At 39.0% G+C, this 18,578-nt stretch overlaps 4 protein-coding genes across 4 annotated transcripts; all 4 read right to left on the minus strand.

Annotated features, from left to right (window-relative positions):
* Nucleotides 1-1,141: 1,141 nt before the first annotated feature.
* LOC131793559 (uncharacterized) lies at nt 1,142-1,753 on the minus strand. Its single transcript, XM_059110969.2, has one exon. It carries the CDS (start codon nt 1,751-1,753, stop codon nt 1,142-1,144), a length of 612 nt encoding a protein of 203 aa, XP_058966952.2.
* Nucleotides 1,754-2,197: 444 nt separating this feature from the next.
* On the minus strand, nt 2,198-2,716 carry LOC131793558 (uncharacterized). The gene has a single exon (XM_059110968.2). It carries the CDS (start codon nt 2,714-2,716, stop codon nt 2,198-2,200), a length of 519 nt encoding a protein of 172 aa, XP_058966951.2.
* Nucleotides 2,717-2,836: 120 nt separating this feature from the next.
* Nucleotides 2,837-3,199, minus strand: LOC136282526 (uncharacterized). Its single transcript, XM_066170177.1, has one exon. The coding sequence runs from the start codon at nt 3,197-3,199 to the stop codon at nt 2,837-2,839; it is 363 nt and encodes a 120-aa protein (XP_066026274.1).
* A 2,385-nt stretch (nt 3,200-5,584) lies between these two features.
* Nucleotides 5,585-18,091, minus strand: LOC136282380 (uncharacterized). The gene is made up of 7 exons (XM_066169960.1): nt 18,021-18,091; nt 8,895-9,163; nt 8,307-8,421; nt 7,824-7,946; nt 7,248-7,284; nt 6,670-6,796; nt 5,585-6,103 (listed from the first exon to the last, which is right to left on the minus strand). The coding sequence occupies exons 2-7, from the start codon at nt 9,036-9,038 to the stop codon at nt 5,585-5,587; spliced, it is 1,065 nt and encodes a 354-aa protein (XP_066026057.1). The 5' UTR covers nt 9,039-9,163; nt 18,021-18,091.
* Between the last annotated feature and the right edge of the window lie 487 nt (nt 18,092-18,578).

Genomic DNA, 18,578 nt, shown 5'->3' on the forward strand with positions numbered 1-18,578 from the left:
TTGCTGGAAGGCAAATCTTTTAATAGATACTAGAGCGCTTTCCAAACTATTTTGTGTTTTCCACAATAGCCTATATTTCGATAGATCAATAGTTTTACTTTGTATGTTTAGGAAAACTAGCAAAATTAATGAAATTATTAAAAAAAATTATTAGAAAAAATTTAAAAAGATTTAAAATATTATTTTCCTCTTCATAATTAAGCATGTTCGTAAAAACTCTGTGTCGGAAATGAGACTAAAGAATCTGCTATGTGCCGAAACTTCACGTTTCATTCATAAAATCAACTTGATCTGTCCTCTATCTCGGCTCATGCTCTGGTCTCTCTCATTTTAAAGATACAATATAATCCTGTTGCTCAATTATCTGACACTTATCGCAAAAAATCAACCGGAAATCAATTAACGCTGAATAATCTCTCACACTCTCACACACTCCCCTGTTTTTTTTGTTTTTTTGTTTTTTCACGGAGAAAAAACACTCGGATGGCACACTCGATAAAAATTGAAATTCAATGAACGGGATAGAAAGTTAGTCCAGTATATCAGTTCAATGTTCCTAAATATCTCTAATCAGCATCTATGTGTGAATGCGATGAGGAGCGGCTACTGCTGCATCCCTCCTGGGCCTGAATGTCGGGGCTTCGGGTTGAGTTGCGGAGGAGTCTATACAATCTCCCGATCGCAGGACAGCTCCAGTGGGTAAAGATGTTGTACTGCCCGTTCGAGTGTTCCTTTCCCCGATCGAGGTTTGGCAGCTCAAACGATTCCGTTTCGTCCCGAAATCAGATCTTCCACGAATCCAATTGTCCATTTATTGCGATTTCGTTCCTCCTCCTTGATGATGACCACCTCTCCTTTGGCCAAGGGCGTGGTTTGACCCTTGTGTTTCATCCGGTGTCGTTCTTTTAACCTTTTTAAATATTCGGTAGTTCACATGGTCCAAAAAGCCTGCTTGCACCTTTGCAGATATTTAGCTCCTCTGCGCGGATCAAATTCTCTTAGATGGTATGGTTTCAGTTCTGGTTGCTGGTTTGATCGAAGAAATAGCAGTGAGTTAGGAGTAAGCACGGGTAACTGTATGTCGTCTTCGACGTAACATAAAGGGTGATTATTCAAAGCAATCTCCACATCCAGTACCGCTTCACACAGCTCTGTCCAGGTCAACATTCCGCATCCGATAGTCTTGTTTAAAGCTGTTTTGACCAGTCCGATGAACAAAGCGGTGCGGCGCGGCGCGGCTGAGCTTGAATTGCCACTTGATGTTCTCATGTGCTAAGTATTCTCGTGTATTCTCGTCATGCATAACTTGTTTGAGCTTCTTCTCGGCGCTAACAAAGGTTTTGTCATTGTCGGAATATATCTTCCCGGACGCCCACGGCGCGTGATGAGCCATTGTAAACTTATTATTTAGGAATTCACTGGTCGCCAGGTTTGGTAGTACTTCCAGGAATATTCCATGTGTAAGACTGCATGCACACAATGCAAGATAGGCCTTTCCTTCTGTTTTGGCTCTGATACGGTACTTGATGGGCCCTGCAAAATCAATCCCGATAACCTCAAATGGGGTGCTCCCCTCTGTGCAGTCAGTGGATAGGAGTCCAGGAGGCAGTTTTGCCAGTGCCATAGCCTGAAACCGCTTGCAGCCTGAACACGCCTTGAGAACGTTTTCTACGAGTGCTCTTAAACGCGGTACCCAGAATAGCTCTTGCACTTTGGTCATGGTAAGGGCCACTCCTCCGTGTGGTGTCGACATGTGATCGGTGAACTAATTTGCGAGTGAAGGGCGACGAGTCTGGCAAAAAGATGGGGTGATGGCCTTGAATTCTTCCCCTATTCAAATTCCCTCTTGGTTTCCATGCACATTCAACTGTAAACGGTCTTCTTCAAATTTCTCGCTCGAATTTGCTTGTTGTTGGCCTCGCTTGATCCATAAAGTGTCTGTTTCTGTATTTCTTCAGTTATAAGGGGACCAACGACTCTCTGTTTACGGACGGTTCTTATGTTGTGGAGGAATCTCCCGATTCAGGCACCCACTCGCAACACACGCCACAGCTTGTGCTTCTCCAGCAGCTCATCGAAGACGTCGTTGTTCTCTGTTTTCTTTCTCGCACGTTTGTTTTTCTTGGATCGTCCTCACTCGATTTCCCACGAACTGTCTGGGTCGCCATTCCCACGGATCCAATGCAGTGCTACTGTGCTATCCAGTCAACCATAAACACTTTTTGCGGGAAAACCCTTCAGGACTTCTTTCATATTTTGTACTAGGTTTGCAGCCATATGTCCAGCCACTAGTTTTAAACGAGGAATCGTGAGTCCCAGAGAGGGTCACGGGTGAAGCCAGAACGAGTGGATCGTAGATTTTTGCGACTTTTCTAAGGATGCCCCTTTTTGTCGGCTCAGCGGTTGAAATCGGGAAGCTGACTCGAATTTCGTCCTTTTCCTTGTCCCAGGGTACTCCTAGCAGTTTTGATTCGCCCTTTCTGGTTCCCAGTTGCTGTTTGGCGTAACGCTGACTTTCTTCATCTGAAGTCGAAGTTTCAACTTCTAACTTCTGATTGTTGGAATGCCACTTGTGCAGCTTGAAAGTCGCCACACCAAGGATTGCTGTGGCTGTCATCTTTATTTCTAACGCTTGTTTTGTTGTCTCCCCGCCACTGATTAAATCATCTACGTACATACTGCGCTCTATCTCCTCCACTAGTTCTGGGTTCACCATTTTGTATCGATGTAGATGTTCTTTGATAACTGCGGCCAAGAGCAATGGAGACGGTGCCAAACCAAAGAGTACTCGAGTGAATCGCAAGGTTTCTACCTGTTTGCTTGCCAGATCCTTTATTTAATGAAAGCGTAAGGCATCTCGGTCTTCTTTTCGGACGCGAATTTGCAAGAATGTTTGGTTTAAGTCGCCAGCTATTGCAACGAGATAGAACCTATTTCGTATCAGCACGTTCCAAAGCTGGCTCTGTAGTGGAGGGCCGATTTCGAGACACTCGTTAAGTGAGGGGACACTTGCATTTGCTCTTGCAGAAGCATCATAAACAATACGAATCTTTGTAGATTCTGCGTTCTCGCGCACGACCGCTTTATGAGAAATGTAGAACTCTCTTCCGTCCTTGACCACTTCGTCAGCGCGTTCTACGATCCCTTGACTTAATTGAGTCTGGATAATGTCGTTGTACCTCTCCAGCTCGCCTTGCATCTCTAACTTCCGCACAAGATTTTTGAGACGTTTTAAACTTCCTGTGTGATTGTTCGGTAGGGGAGGATGATTCCCTTTCCAAGGCAGGCTCGTATCGTACCAGCCTTTTGAACTCCTGGTTAGTTTCTCTTTGAACTCTTCGTGAACGGTTTCCTGTTCTCCACTTGGATTGTCCTTTGGCCCCAAGACATCTAACTTGCACAATTATTTGTGATCGATCGCTGAGGTCTGCGTTAAGAACGTGTTGCTGAGATCCAACCCCGTTCCGATCGCTTTTTAGGACTGCTAAATAAAGATCCATAAATAAATATCTCTTCCGCACAGACATTGGTAAGTGGATACGACTCGATCTATAAAAGATTTAATCAATGTAGATGGCTGGATTCGTGTATCACAACTTGTTGAGTCGCGAATATGCTCTAGTACAGGCTCTAACAAAATGTGAACGTTCGCATTCATGACGAAGAATTTTGAAAAGTCTCAAAGCAAAAAGAACTCTGAACTTAACTCTACTCTGTGACTTTAGGTAAATTAGTTGTAAACTCAACGTAGGCAGAAGCCAGCGAGGAACGCACAGATGCAAAATTCACAATAGTCCATTTCACAGCTGTGTGCTTGGTTGCCAAACCTTTGAAGGCGGGTGAGACTAAGGTTGACCTTGTTATGATACAAACCTTCCTGCTTTTCAAATGTAACTCATGCTAGCTAGATACTGGTCTCGATGACAACAAGGTCACTTTCACCCTCACTCCAAATCAAAGGCTTAGTAACTGAGTACACAACTGTAAAATGGCCTATTCCAATCCAGTCGTTTTCAAATACAATGATTTTACACATCTAGACTATACCATCATATATAAATTGACTGTAATGCAATATTCTACCTATTGTAACCTTATTCGAGTTCATGTTTCACCGAGCCATAATTATTCATCATCATTTTTTTAGCGTGGGGTTATGTTAAAGGAAAAAAAAAAGCAATGGCTATTGACGTGTGTTCAGATGCTGTTGGTAAATTACAAATAATACCACAAAGGTTGGGACGTTTGGACAGTCTCGATGCCCATAAGAGTCGGCGAAAAATAAAACTTGCGGTGACGTTCTTGGTCTAAAGCGCGAGGCTCCTCGAGTTTTGGAACCAATCAAAGCGAAACAGTCTGACGATACTACAGAGATTAGATACAGACTGCAGCAACAAGAAAGCAAAAAAAACAAAACAACAAAAAAACGGGCGAATGACTCAGTCCAATGCTTTCAAGAAACACTAAAGGGCAGCGAGTAAGGGTGTGGAGGATTGGCTTATATATATATATATATACATACATACATACATACATACATACATACATATATATATATATATATATATATATATATATACATACATATATATATATACATACATATATATATACATATACATATACATATACATATATATATATATATATATATATATATACATATATATATGTGTGTGTGTGCGTGTGTGTGTGTGTGTGTGTGTGAGGTGGTACACCAGACTCTGAACTTTTCGGCGTCTGCTGAGATATTAATTGGGTTTTAAAAAATATTTCTAGCTGGGCTTAATTTTAAACGTATACGACATAAAGAACCAATGAAGGCATGCCGAAACATTTCCTAAAAAAAGTATTATTGCGGGTTTGAAATTTATTTTGCTTCGTTTATTGTCACGAAGAAAGGGAGGTGAGAGATTTGCAACGAAAGGGTAAACAAAGTGGAAGAGGTAAGAGCGTAGAATAGAGGGCATCTGTGTAAAACGGGAGATGTAATGGAGAAACAAGATTGCTTAGGGAAAATCGTAGCATCTAAGCAGTAAGTCCAAGGTAGTTCTCAGATAAGTGCCCCACCCGAACTTAGCTGATAAGTCCAGAACTGTGCAACTACGTCTCACTGAAGGCAATGAAATTTATTGAAGTATCGTTTCAATTTCAGCTATGCCAGAAAGCATAGCTGTTCATTTACTTTACGGATTATAGTGATACACATAACAACCCAAACGCAGTGGGAGAGACTTGGACCCGTCCACCTCTTCCTCAAAGGTTACACCTTCTGAAATTTCCGGATAATATTGGAAAACATTATTAGGCAATAATAATTTCTGCGACAATGTAAGCGAGTTTGACACCTCTGTTATCAGAATATTTAAATGCTGTTTTATATGCCGTTTTACATAAAAAAAGTGTTTAACTTGGTATCTGAAATTTACCTATATAGAGTTAATAAGTGGCTAAAGATTGAGCCAGAGTAAAACCAAAGTTATACACGGACATAAGTCCCTATCCGAGGGGTTGCGCTTGAAACAGGGAAAACTGTATATTGGCGATTAGACTTATTAGATTTTTTGCAAAACATTAGTCGTACTTATTGTACCAAGATGTATCCCATGGCATTGATGTGACTGTCTCCATTATTTTTTACAAAAACGGCCTCGTTACCACACGTGTTTGAATTGTTAGGGGAACCCCCTGTGCCAAATCCGATCCTTGAGTCGCACGAGTCACACTTATTCTCGTTGTTGCTAACAATACCAATTCTGGCTTTAGAAGTTTGAATGTTACTACAAACGATATTGAACCCTTCTTTGTTGCAGTCGTCCTGTAATGAGCCTTGCAAACCTATCAACTCTTTCCACTTGTCACGACCCAGTGAGGTGTTGCGGTATTGCCCATCAGCGATCAGTGAGAACAGAGAGTCAGCTTGCTTGTGGATGACAATGAACTTGAGCTGTTGGTCGATCTTCATACCGAGACAGATCTTGGAGAAGGATGTGTTCCAGTAGGTGGGTAGCTTTGATTCCTGTCCGTCGAACCCAGTTTCTCCTCCGGCAAGGTTGAATTCTTTATAATTACTCCAGTAAGGTGCATTATAGTGAAAAGTGGTCTAAAGAAGATTAAGATACTTCCGTCATTGTTTCTTTAATATTCATCACATAGACAAATTCAGTAATCCCGAAATTTTTTCTCACTTTTAAAATGACGTTTTTTCAAAGGAGAAGTATTGTCAGTTGATCTTTGATCAACATAATCATCATTTTTGTTATCATTGTGTTTATTAAGTTTTGTAAGATTTACGGTAACGAAACGAAATGAACTGGTACTGTCGTTCCCGTCTTTAGAATAATCATCTGACCCTGTGTTTATCTAAAAGTTAGTAGCATCATTTTTTTCCCATTAACCGAATTATGATCTTAGTGATGCGTATTTCTTATCTAGCTGTTACATGATACTAGAGACAAATATGTTAGGATATATTTACACATTCTTTTTCATCCTTTTTCATCAGTCACTACACACAACAAGTCTTGAACGAAGTCTTTTCTTCATGTATTACCTTCTCGATGAAAGACAACTGAAGGCATTCATATCTAACAAGCACGTTTTTAACTTGCAACGTTTTGAAAGAGAGCGGGTTTACTCTGGAAATGAATTATTTAATAAATTATGCACCTCTCTGCCGTCAATCTTCATGACTGGTGTCCATCCACCATCTCCACACCCAAAATTTCCCATGTGACAGAAAACGGACAATGGTTGGGAGTCAACAAGAAGGGTAACCACACCACTCATATTGGATCTTTTGAATAAAAAAAAAAAGAAATACAACGACCGATGAAAACAATGATGGTGAAATAGAACTTGAGCTTTTAAAGATAATTATCATAGCTACATCGGTGGCAATGAAAATGATAATGGCAAAGATAATAAGTGGTAATGATGATGATTCAATAAATAAGCAAGTAAAAAATTTATCCCTCAGCAAAAGACGACGTCAACAACTGCAGAATATAAACAACAGCCTTCGTAGCAACAATGCTCTGTTATTTAACCTGGAATTGAACAGGCGTGGGGAGGCAAAGGTGAATCGAACACCAAAGTGAATCGAATTTAAACGGACTTTCTTCGCGTATGGAATGTGGCCTGAAAATTGGAATATATTCGGTGACGTGATGAGCTTAAAGTAATTGCGGGCAAGCGGAATATTTGATGTACTGAATAAATAATATCCGAATATCAATTCTACTTACGTGTCCTTTTCATGAATTTCTTTACAAGAAGTAGATCCTGGAATTAGTTTAAAAGTGCCTTTGATTAGAATTATAAAATTATATTGTCTCTCTAATGTTGTAGTGGTTTTATTATTATTATTATTATTATTATTATTATTATATTTCAGCATCCTGGTTGAACTGAAACATCTTCTTTTCTAAAAGACTTTCTTGGGTAGCATGCATGCATGTTACTTTAAATCCTTTAAAAGAGGAGCGTGTCACTGATAATTGATAACAATCATTTTCATTCAGTCTTAACAGTTGCTAATTAACTGATGGCTCTCCAAGTAACTAATTCATTTGTGTTTAAAGAATTACTGATCATTCTACTCTTTTTCATTCCCAGATTTCAAGGTATCAACCCACGAAGTACTCTTCTCTCTTATCATAAGAGTTGTCTGATTTCATGTACTTGTGAATTCATGCGCTGTTTGCTATGTGCTTTGCGTTACGCGTTATGTTTACTGCAGTGCGTTGACATTTTCATCAGAAAGTTATTTCATAGGAACCCCTCTCAGCTTAATGTGTACAAAAGTTAACGCTTGCATGTACCTTTACATTTTCGGCCATTCCCAGTGAATCCGGGCCTGCATGCGCAGTAATAAGACCCTTTGGTATTGTTGCAAAAGGCATGGGGACTGCAATTGTGAATCCCTTCGGCACACTCATCGATGTCTGAAGACAAAAAAAGAAACAGCAAGCGAAGAAACAAACAAATTAATTAGTGGGTCACGTGGAATCGCTGGTAATCATTTGCCATTCTTTTTAATCTCGTTAATACTAAATCAAATTTATTCGTATGAAAGTTCATTGTAGTTATATTTTAATTTAATTGCCCACAATTAGAATGAGTTTTCAAATCTTAGACGCCAGTTTCAGATTTAAGAAAATATCATGTCAGTTTACTTTCCTCTGTGTGTCTCTCGCTTTCACTCTCTCTCACATGTTCATTTAGCTAGTCTACGACTTGAATAGTTCTTAATAACTGAATTGAAGATCTCACTTGAACGATATAGAGGAATTTTTTTTGTTTACCTGATTGGCACCTCGAACCTTTGTATCCAGCAGGACATAGACACTGATAAAGATTGTCTGTAAAACTGCTTCGACAAGTGGCGTTGTTCGCGCAAGGATTGTCAGCACACATGTTCTTGCGAAAGAAAGAGAGAGATAAAAAAAGAACTTTCACGCTCAATATGACACGACTTAGCTTAAACAACGTACTATGCAAGTGTGTTGAAAAGTCACACATGAACTGCTTTTGCATTATTCACAATATTCATATTTCAAGAGAAACTTATACAATGGCCATTCGATTCAAAGATCGTTTTTTCTGTGGAGTTCGGTCGTGGTTGGTATATCTAAGAATATGAGGGGATGAACAAATGAAATGAGAACGAGTGAAATGATAATCGGAAAAAGCACATCTCATTTAGTCTTGGGGGAAGACAAACGTTCACTCCGGAAGAAGGTAATTGGGTGATTGTTTTAATCCCAAGAGAAGTTAGTGATCATTCATTTCTGATGACGTTTCCTTAATTAAGGCTGCAATTAATATATTATAGAGTGTTTCCCGGGACAGGCTGCTTTGAAATATGAAAAAACTCAGAGGAGAGTCCTTACCACGATGTGATAGTGATATGAGCTTTCGTTTTGTCTGAATTCCTTGGGGTTGCTGTACTTATCAGATGACAATAACTCACACCACAGTCTTATTTCGAGGGCCAGGTTCACAGAAATACAAGAAGGATGTTGTAGGCATCTCATGGTACATTCCAAGTCGTCGCGCACCGAGAAAATTCCAACTCGAGGCACATTCAAATAACGGAACTCATCTATAGAAAACAGACCTCGTCTAACGTCTGTTACTCGGTGGTCCGCAGTGTTCTTTTCTGATAATCGGGTCAATGGAGCATTTTCAGCGAATAGCTAAATACATCTGTTACAATTTTTTAATAAGGTACCCTTTTTATAATTTAGCAAATAATTTGTTCCGTTATTTATTCAATCACAACTCTTCCCAAAAACTGCTAGGGTAATGCGTATTAAAGAAGTTAGTAAATACCTCATCTTTTCTTAAATGCGAATTTGATCTCAGGGGTGTACATAAATGTTATTATATCTTTTCAGTCTTTCCTGCAAACGCTTCCCTAAAAAGCGCTCTCTCTTTAACGATGCACAATTAATATCATTTTTCTTTCAAAATTTGGAAAGTTAAACTACTACACTTTTATGTTAATGAGACTTAGTAAACTTTAACACCACGAGTCCAGCTCCAGTCTCAACTATTATAACCTGCAGAAAAGAAGTATTTCCTTGCGTTTTTTAGTCGATCGGAGGCAAGCATGAGGCAGCGCAAAGGGCGGATAACACGCAAAGAAAGAGACGAAAAAAAAACTAAATAACTAATTAAGTAGATAGGATTTAGTATTTTTTCGCACTGAATGCTATATAAGTCACAACCATACATTGAGTGCCGCTCTCGCTAAGAGCAGTCCTCTTGACTTCCCGTCGAAAGTTTTCTTTTTCTTTTATCTTTTTCTTTTTTTTTTTCGCCCATGAAAAGGATTCAAGGCATATTTCAAAAATAGCTGTGTCGCCACAAGCCAAAGTTTATTTTTGGTTAGACCACCCTGTTTTCAAGAAAGAATTCTAAAAATACAGGCGTAAATCGGGCCAAAAAGGCATATCAGTGCACAGTACTTACACCAATGAGGTCACCGATTGCCTCAAAACCGAAGGTATCTCTCTAACTTTCATCTAATAACATCTTTAAAACAACGCAAATCCGCGTGTTTGCTTAATTGCGTTCAAGATATCACTTTGACCATCTAAAATTTGTTTGTTTATCTTCTATGTTGAAGATTTTAGGTTTTCCTAATGGATCCCAAGCTGTCCTAAAACGTCGCATAAACATGATCCGTGTGGTAACGCTCCTTGACTTACAAAGTAAACAAAAGTGACTAGATGGCGACTCCTCAATAATTATCGTTGAATCAGGCCATGAGCCACGCACAGTGTGGAGAAGATCAAAAATTAAAAATTGACACTCTGGTCCTTACAGACATTCCACGTTACTTACAAGGACACACCAACAAGCAAAACTATGTTTCGGTGTTATTTTCAAAACAAGACGCATACACTCTGAAAGAATTCTTAAAGTTTCTTTTGATAATTTGCACACGGAACGCAATGAACTGGCCCTCCTTTCTGGAAATTTGTTTCCATCATTAATTATTTTATACTGTTATGGACCACGACATCCTTCAGTTACATACTAAACATTTCCGTGGACCATCAAAACCTAATAAAAAAATATCCGGCTTGATATATGGCGTGACATGATTATGTTAATTTGTTTCCATCAGTTTGTTGGTATAAAAAGTGAAGCCAAACACCAGCTAATGCAACGAATTAGAATTTAAAGTTATAACATGATTTGAAGAATTTTACATTTAACTAATATTTTATCTCTCGAGATGTTTGCCTGTTTCATGGAAGGAAAATATTGTAGTGGCCGCGGGAGATGGTTGCAAATATTTTAATAGATTGCAAGCAATTACAGACTATCAAGATTGTTACGTTGACTATCCTAAAGGGTGTTTCATAACAGAGTATGGAAATCTTATAGTTTTAGAAATTCTCTCGGTCAGGATGCCATGTGATCACGTCGCGTGTAATAAACAAACCTAACTGTAGATTGAAATATGAGAGATGGTAAGATTTTTCTTTCTCTAAACCAAACGATCTTCAACTAAACTCTTTCTAACTCTTTCTACTGTTACAAGAGGATAACAGTCGAACTAACACTTGTGTGAGAGTCTATCCTAGTGTTGTTAACCCAGCTTAAAAGATGGGAGTCCAATTGAAAAAGGTGTTAATTAACCAACACTATAATGATTGGAAGATATTTCATTCCTCTAATGTGTTTTTCTGACAGCTAATTATAATTCTAAATTAACATCTCACTATGTCATTTAATAGGCGAGCTTGAATTTGACAGTTCCGCTTTTTTCTTCTGTCTAACGGTTGTGTTTTTGAGACAGCTAAAAATAATTTTAAATTAACACCTCACTAAGTAAGTGAAAGAGGACGAGCTTGAATTTGACAGTTTGGCTTTCCTCTTTCGCCTACTAACTGATATAAACTGTGGACCTTCTTAAGAGAATCTTTTAAAAGTACAATTTGACCGGCTTAGCCGAGGCATTTTGTGGACAGCTTGCGTCGGCAAAGGAATGGCATATGATGCAACTGCGGCCGAACGTGTTTAGTGATGCTACCTAAAACCTTTAGTCTTTCTGTTCACAGTTGTATTTATAATTCTGGATAATATCATCACATTCAAGAAACAAGCCCTTAGCGTCCCACAGACGGTTTCAACATCACTCGAGCTGCTGGGGCTTGCCTCCCACTCAACTCTTCGACCGAATGGCAGGTTTAAATCTCATGCCAGGCACTTTCTGGCGCTCAGAGTGCAATACACGGTCAAAGGGACAAGCAGCTTAAACTCGCAGAGAAATTTGATGGTATGTGGGGATATATCGTCCAATCGTCGTCCTAAAAGAACGAAGATTTCGTCACAATACCCATGTGGTGAAGGGTGTCACAAAAGCTAAGACCTAAGACCTAAGACTCCTCGAAAAACTTTTGGGTACGGGATATTTTAAAAGGAAAAAAGAGGCCAAAGTGATCTTTACAATCTAGAGGAGCTACAGCTAGGGAGATCGCAAATTTTACTTGACGTGTTTACGTGCAGGCTATTGAGCTGCAAAATTAAACGTTGAATATAGATAAGTAAACTTTTCACTTCTAAATTTACACCGTCTATTTAATTCAGAAAGAAAAAGTGAGCTTTCTGTTTCTCATTAGTGAGGACGGGGTCGAGTTACCGAGTGCGTAATAAACAGTGACTTACGTCAGCGCAGCAGATAATGCTTTCGATGTGCGCGTTTCGAGCGAAAGGCCGTTTTGATACATTCTGCTAGAACAAGTTGCCTGTTTTCAATTTTCGGGAAACTTTAAACGCAACTTTTAAGGTCAGTTTTTCGATCGCGGCTATCGTGCGTGACCTCCGGTAGTTTTTTTCAAGGAGTAATAATTTAAAAGGGCAACAATTCATGACCAGCTCAGTTCATCTTCTTTCGCATGGTAAAGCTTTTGTAACTTTCCACAATACCTTTGGGACGTTGGATATGTTGTGGTTTGTCCAGTTATACCTTTTTATGGAGGTCGGTTCTCGCCTTGTCATAGATCATTTGTTGTGGCGCACAAAACTTAAGGTCAACGGGGTTAAGTTACATGAACTTTGATTAGATAATCATATTTGCATATTAATGACATGCGGCATGTATGACCACGATTGATTCTTGGGTCTTATTATCCCTTATAAATACAATCGGCCATGAATCAGTTATTCGAAACCCACTCATTTCTTTGAAAACCCATGAGCGATGGCGATTTTATTCCAAGTAAGTCCATGGGGCGTGTCTCAGTAAATTAACATATGGAGTATCCCCAAACAAATGCAATCGCTTTTTGTTGAATTTCCTGTCCTGTGGTATGCTCAGCGCGGCCGAAACCAAAGCATGGCCGAATGTCGCAATTTAAATGGAATATTTCAAAGATCAAAAGGAAATAGGTTATGGCAGCTATGGTGTAGTGAAGGTTGGGCATTACAATCAACAAGACGGTCAAAGTCAACAGGTCGTGGTTAAAGTTCCTCGAGACATCAGAGGTAATAAAAGGGAGTTCGCAAAGGAGGCAAGGCATTTGAACTGCATAAATGGCCATCCAAACATTGTGTCGTTTATAGCGATATCAGTTAGTCCATTTTGACTAATGATTGAGTATGTCAAATTCTCCTTTCGGCCATTTGAAGACGACAGAGTTCTTAGCTCCCTCTTAGATTTCTTTTCTCACGCCGATTTGCAATTCGAATTTAAAGGATTCGAGCATGTCGCAAAAGAAGTTGCAGTTGGCTTGAATTTTCCACACGAAAATGAAATAGCACACAGGGACTTGAAACCGGCGAACATTCTTTTGAGTAACGACCATAACATTCATGTCAGTGTGGGGTGATGAATTAAAATTTATGTACATGTGGGAAAACAGTCCTGTCGTATGCAAACTTGCAGATTTTGGGGAAGGCCGTTCAAACATCATTCAAAATCAAACCATTTTTTCATCGGGGGCGCAGGAACTCCATCGAGGCCCTCCCGCATACATGTCACCTGAAATTTTGCTGCCGGAATTAAGACCAAACGAAGCTACCCTTAAGGCCGCCGACAGCTGGGCTTATGGAATGATTCTTTTCGTCCTCGTTAATCCTTCTGTGGGATATCCATACCAAGGGGAGTTGAGGCAAGAAATGTCCACGCACCCTTTGAAAGAACCTGTGGACAATCTGCGAGAAATATTTCGACGTCGACAGAGTCCGCAGCACTGCAAGCTCTTTAAATGCAACATGCTACAGTATGGATAAATATCTTGTATCTACATCAAGAATGTAACGATTTTGACGCAAACAGGAAGATGTTCCATGGAAGATGTTCTTGACAGGCTGGAAAATACTGTGCCTTCTTTTTGTGTGAATACTCACCTGCCTGTAAGCCAAGTCACTACAATTGATGTCATTGACCATGAAATCGTAACGAGGATATCCCTTGAAAGTCCTTCATGCCCCCTTTCTGGCGTAGGAGTGCCCATCGATGCAACCAACGCATTTGTTTTCCCTGCATTGTAAATATGCGACGCTATTTTAGGTGCCTCTGGTAACAAGAGCAGTCTAGGAACATGTTTGAATGACATACCTCAGATTGCAACGGAGATGATCATTAGTTATCCCTTAGAATTAAAAAAATTCGTGACTTGTCATGCTTGTATACCGTCTTGGATGCCAACAAACTTACGAGAGATCTCAACCATCTAAAGAATGAGTTCGAGTTTACAGAAGAGCTGCCATACGCTGATGGAGTTTTGGCTGAGGTGAGCACAGATCAACTTCAATAGAAAATGCAGGAGCTCGCAAATGGCCAAACACTCTTGTCGATTTACACTTACGAGCCCTTTTGATTTCTAATTGGATCTCTGTCACGTTAATTGTCATACTGGATACTCACCCGGGTCTGGAACCTTGTGTAGGAGATGGAAATGGACTGCTCAAAGTTTATGAATCCATTTCCCTTGAATGCTACCGCGCTTTGTGTCAGTGATTGTGGAACCGTTCGACAGTTAGTGGAGTTAAAGCATCTGAGGCCCAGTCTTTTGCAGTGATAATCAGGTAAATGTTATCACGCTATTCATAACACTGTTCGAAGTGTCTCGTCACCACTTCCCAATGTTTGGGAAGTGGTAAAGGAGTTTTATTGCTTTTTACTACTGAGTATATCCCTAGAATTGGGGAAATGTTCTCTGATAATATCGCCACTTTTCGGAAATGTCTTATAATTTGGTGATAAGAAAAGGGGCAATTTTTTGTTGATTTATCATTTTCTTACCTTTACCTATTTGATAGCTATCATCAAAAATATTTTTCTGTCTTTTCACCATAGCAAACTCTGTCGGGTTTTTGAAAATTTTTGAAGGTTACGTTGTTATTTAGGGGTTTTATTTCGCTACAATCCCTGTTTGAAACAAAATTATTTTTTTAGTGGCATCCCTTTTAAATTTTTACTCGAGAAAAAGGCTACTCTTCATAACCCCTCCCCCCTTCCCCCCTAAAACCCCAAAATCAGATGAATTATTAAGTCCCTTCAAGATGTTATTCTCCTGGAGCATGACCCCGGGTAATGCATCTACGTCGTGTACACGTTCACACGGAGTAAAAGACGAGTCGTTTGTCAGGTCAGGCCAGGAAAACACTCGAAAACCAGTAAGAAGTGCCAAAGTTTATCCTCGTCCTTGAAAAGTCCGTCGCTCTTTAATTCAATCCTTGTCCACAACTTAAGGCCACTGACCAGGACGAGCGACAGTTTCTTTTTGAAAAATTGAGAGAAAATAATTTTATTTTTTAAATTTATTTTTTAAACTTTAGCTTTGTCGTAAAAAGGGCGCTTTTTCCAATTCGGTTGACGTTTTTCCAAAAAGGTGTGTACATCTGTGTTTCAAAATGCCCAAGAAGCGTCGCCAACTTGTTGATAATAAGATGGAAAATGAAACATTTCATATAATTTGTAAAACCAGCTGTAGATCTTGAGTACTCCAACTGCTTCTCGTGAGGAGAAACGGCGAAAAATATTGGAACAGGTCAACTATTACTTAAGGCGCCATGTTAGATATGTATCTTAATTGCTAAATTAAATTAATTTTGTTTTGCGCTGACATTGACACTTTTTTTGACTCCAAAAAGGATGACCTCATCATCGAAGTGACAGATGATGGGACAAGCACTTCCACCGATCAAGTAAGTGAATATCCTGTGTGTAAAGTTGTATCATTATGGTTAACCTGAGAATTTTGGTCACCGACAATTTTTGTCTAGAAGGACATAAGAGGAAACCGCATGTTTATGTCAGAAACTAGCAACGCAAAATATTTGAACAGGTTAATTATTATCTAAGGCGCTATGTTAGATATGCAAATTTAATTGCTAAAATAAATGAATTTTGTTTTGCGCTGACATTGACACTTTTTTTGACTCCAAAAAGGATGACCTCATCATCAAAGTGACAGACGATGGGACGAGCACTTCCAGCGATCAAGTAAGTGAATTTCCTGTGTGTAAAGTTGTGTAATTAATGTTAACTTTAATAATCCTGGTGACCGACAATTTTTGTCTAGAAGGGTATAACAGGAAACCGCATGTAAATTTTAGAAACTAGCCACCGGGGTCGGGTATTTTTTAAATTTTTATTGCAGTTCATGATGCTGCTGTCGAAAAACCATTCGGCCGCGCCGATCCAGTGCAAGCGGAGAAACTTAAGAGCTTGAAGTTAACTGCGGGTGTCATCTATTTTAGTACATTCACGGATCGAGTTGTTCCTTTGAAAGTCTTGAAAATGATTTAGCGAGGTGTTCCTTGTTTTTATTGCAGATATTAGAATCCCGTCAAGTTCTCAGCAAGTGCAAAAGCGCAAGATGCCTGACGAGGTGCGTGCATCTTTTCAGGATAAAAATTAAAGTCGACTACAGTTCATGTGACGTTATAGCAGACGTTATAAACTAATCAGAAGAATTTAAGTTTATTAACAAATTTAATGCTTCCCGTCTATCCACTGAGTAAGTAAGTACTAAGTACAAAAGGACAAGGTTTCATAACCGACTGGGAGAAAGCACTTCATGATGCAGTGCGAAAAACCACAAGCTTACGTTGTTTCAGCCACTTCCGACGCAATTGTAAAGACAAATTAAACACTTAAGAAATCTGGGAAAGGGAGGATCAAAAACTTTTTTTCTCGATGCTGTATTTGGGAACAAGTCGACTGTCCGACTGTAAGAATTATCTGGAAGGGCGCCTGAAATCAGTTCAGCAGCTTTTGGATGAAGAGGAGAATCGCCTCACGTCCACTTCATCACCACTTCAACTATGCTACTGCGCAGAAAATATTAATGTAATTTTGAGGAAAACAACTCTAACAAGCGGCGGCTTTAATCTAAAGCATGAACCTACTCGCTCTGCTTGTTAACCAGCATCTCTGTGTTTGAAGGTAAACAAGAAATGAACGCTTTTAAAGACCGCTTAGGTATTTGCATATTGAGAGGCGATTTTTTTTCAGCTTCCGCGGACTGTACAGTACAATCAATAAACATGGTACACTAAATAGCTTTTATTCTGAGGCACATTAGGGAAAATTGAAAGAGTTCTCCGTAAGAGGGGCTCAAAGAGGCTAACCGTTACAAAAAAAAGGCCAAATAAATCAGCCGTTAGACGAAAATACAAACAAACTTTCATCGTTAGGGATAAACCGTAAATATTTTTCTAATCGCAGCCGAACAAAATTGACTGATAGCCATAAAATTATCAAAAATTCAAACGTTCACCGTAAAGAGTCATCACCCCTAGTTAAACAAGCTAAAAAAATGGTTGGATGCAAAAATTCTCAAATTAATTATTTCTAAATTCCTTTTCTGTTTGGTTTATACTAGCCTTCTCTTGGTTGTAATAAGCTCGCAGATTAATAAGGTTTCATTTTTTTGTCTTAATTGAGAAGGATCGAATGAAGACAGTGATAATTATGCTAAAAAGTTATAGCTCATTGAAAGAGATCACGAGAATAACAAAGGATTGAACAAATTGAAACAAAGACGAGAATGATGATGAAAAATAACATTCAGCAAACAGTGCAAACAAAGTTTGGTACAAAACAGGTGACCCGTGAAAGTGTGCGGAAATGACTTGACGACTTATAAATATGTTTTTCCCAAAACACAATGCTACGAAGATTTTTCGGTGTAATTTTTGTGCGATATGACTTATATAAGATTACAGAAACTGATTGAAATTTACTTTACATTCAAACGGTATAGGTGATTGCGCGAAGACAAAAATGGGTTTTATATACAAGATATCTAATCGCTTGGAGATGTAATTGTTTTGGAATAAATTGAGATATAGCATGGATATCATAACTCTTCGTAATAACGTTTAGGGGAAAACTGCAAATGGAAAAACGTTGTGCGCGTTTTTGGTTTTACGTTTCTATTTGCAGAAAAGCCCTCATCTAGGGCGGAGGGGATCTAGGAGTAATAAAGGAACAAAGAAAAAATCTAAGAAAAGCTTGAATGAGACAAAGGATATAATAAAACATTTACCTGGAGAACAGTTAGCTGCAGTGAAAATAGAAGGCAAGATAAAGAAAATGAAATGGCGCTTGAAATCAGCAGACATGACGGATGGCTGAGGCAATTGGCGAAGTTTAACTTTGCCTGCGCTTTAAGTTTCCTTGTTAAGTCAATAATAAAGGTGTCATGTCATCAAAATGAGCTCAAACACGCCAACTCTATACTACTTTCTACATTATGAAAGAGAAAGAATTCCGAGAAATGAAAGACAGTTTTGTTTCAAAGAAATTGACACTCTGATCTCGCGGTGGTGACATTGAAAAACAGGAAGTAATACATAAGGGACTCTCTCGAGGAAATGAGTCACCAAATTGCTATGTTCTTAGGTCATGGATCACGAGTAAAGTTTGTCACTAATCTTTTTCAGTAAACTTTAACAGTAAACTTTGCAAAAAAATATTTTCTATTTAAATTTTGCTCGCTTACTATTGCGTGACAATCTCAGGAAAGCTTGAAACTATTTAATAGCTGTTATATTTCCTGGTTTTGGTTGATAACAAAAATAATTATTTGGAGTCTGCAAGTACA

This window comes from Pocillopora verrucosa, chromosome 7 (genome assembly GCF_036669915.1).
Source record: "Pocillopora verrucosa isolate sample1 chromosome 7, ASM3666991v2, whole genome shotgun sequence".
Taxonomy (NCBI): domain Eukaryota; kingdom Metazoa; phylum Cnidaria; class Anthozoa; order Scleractinia; family Pocilloporidae; genus Pocillopora; species Pocillopora verrucosa.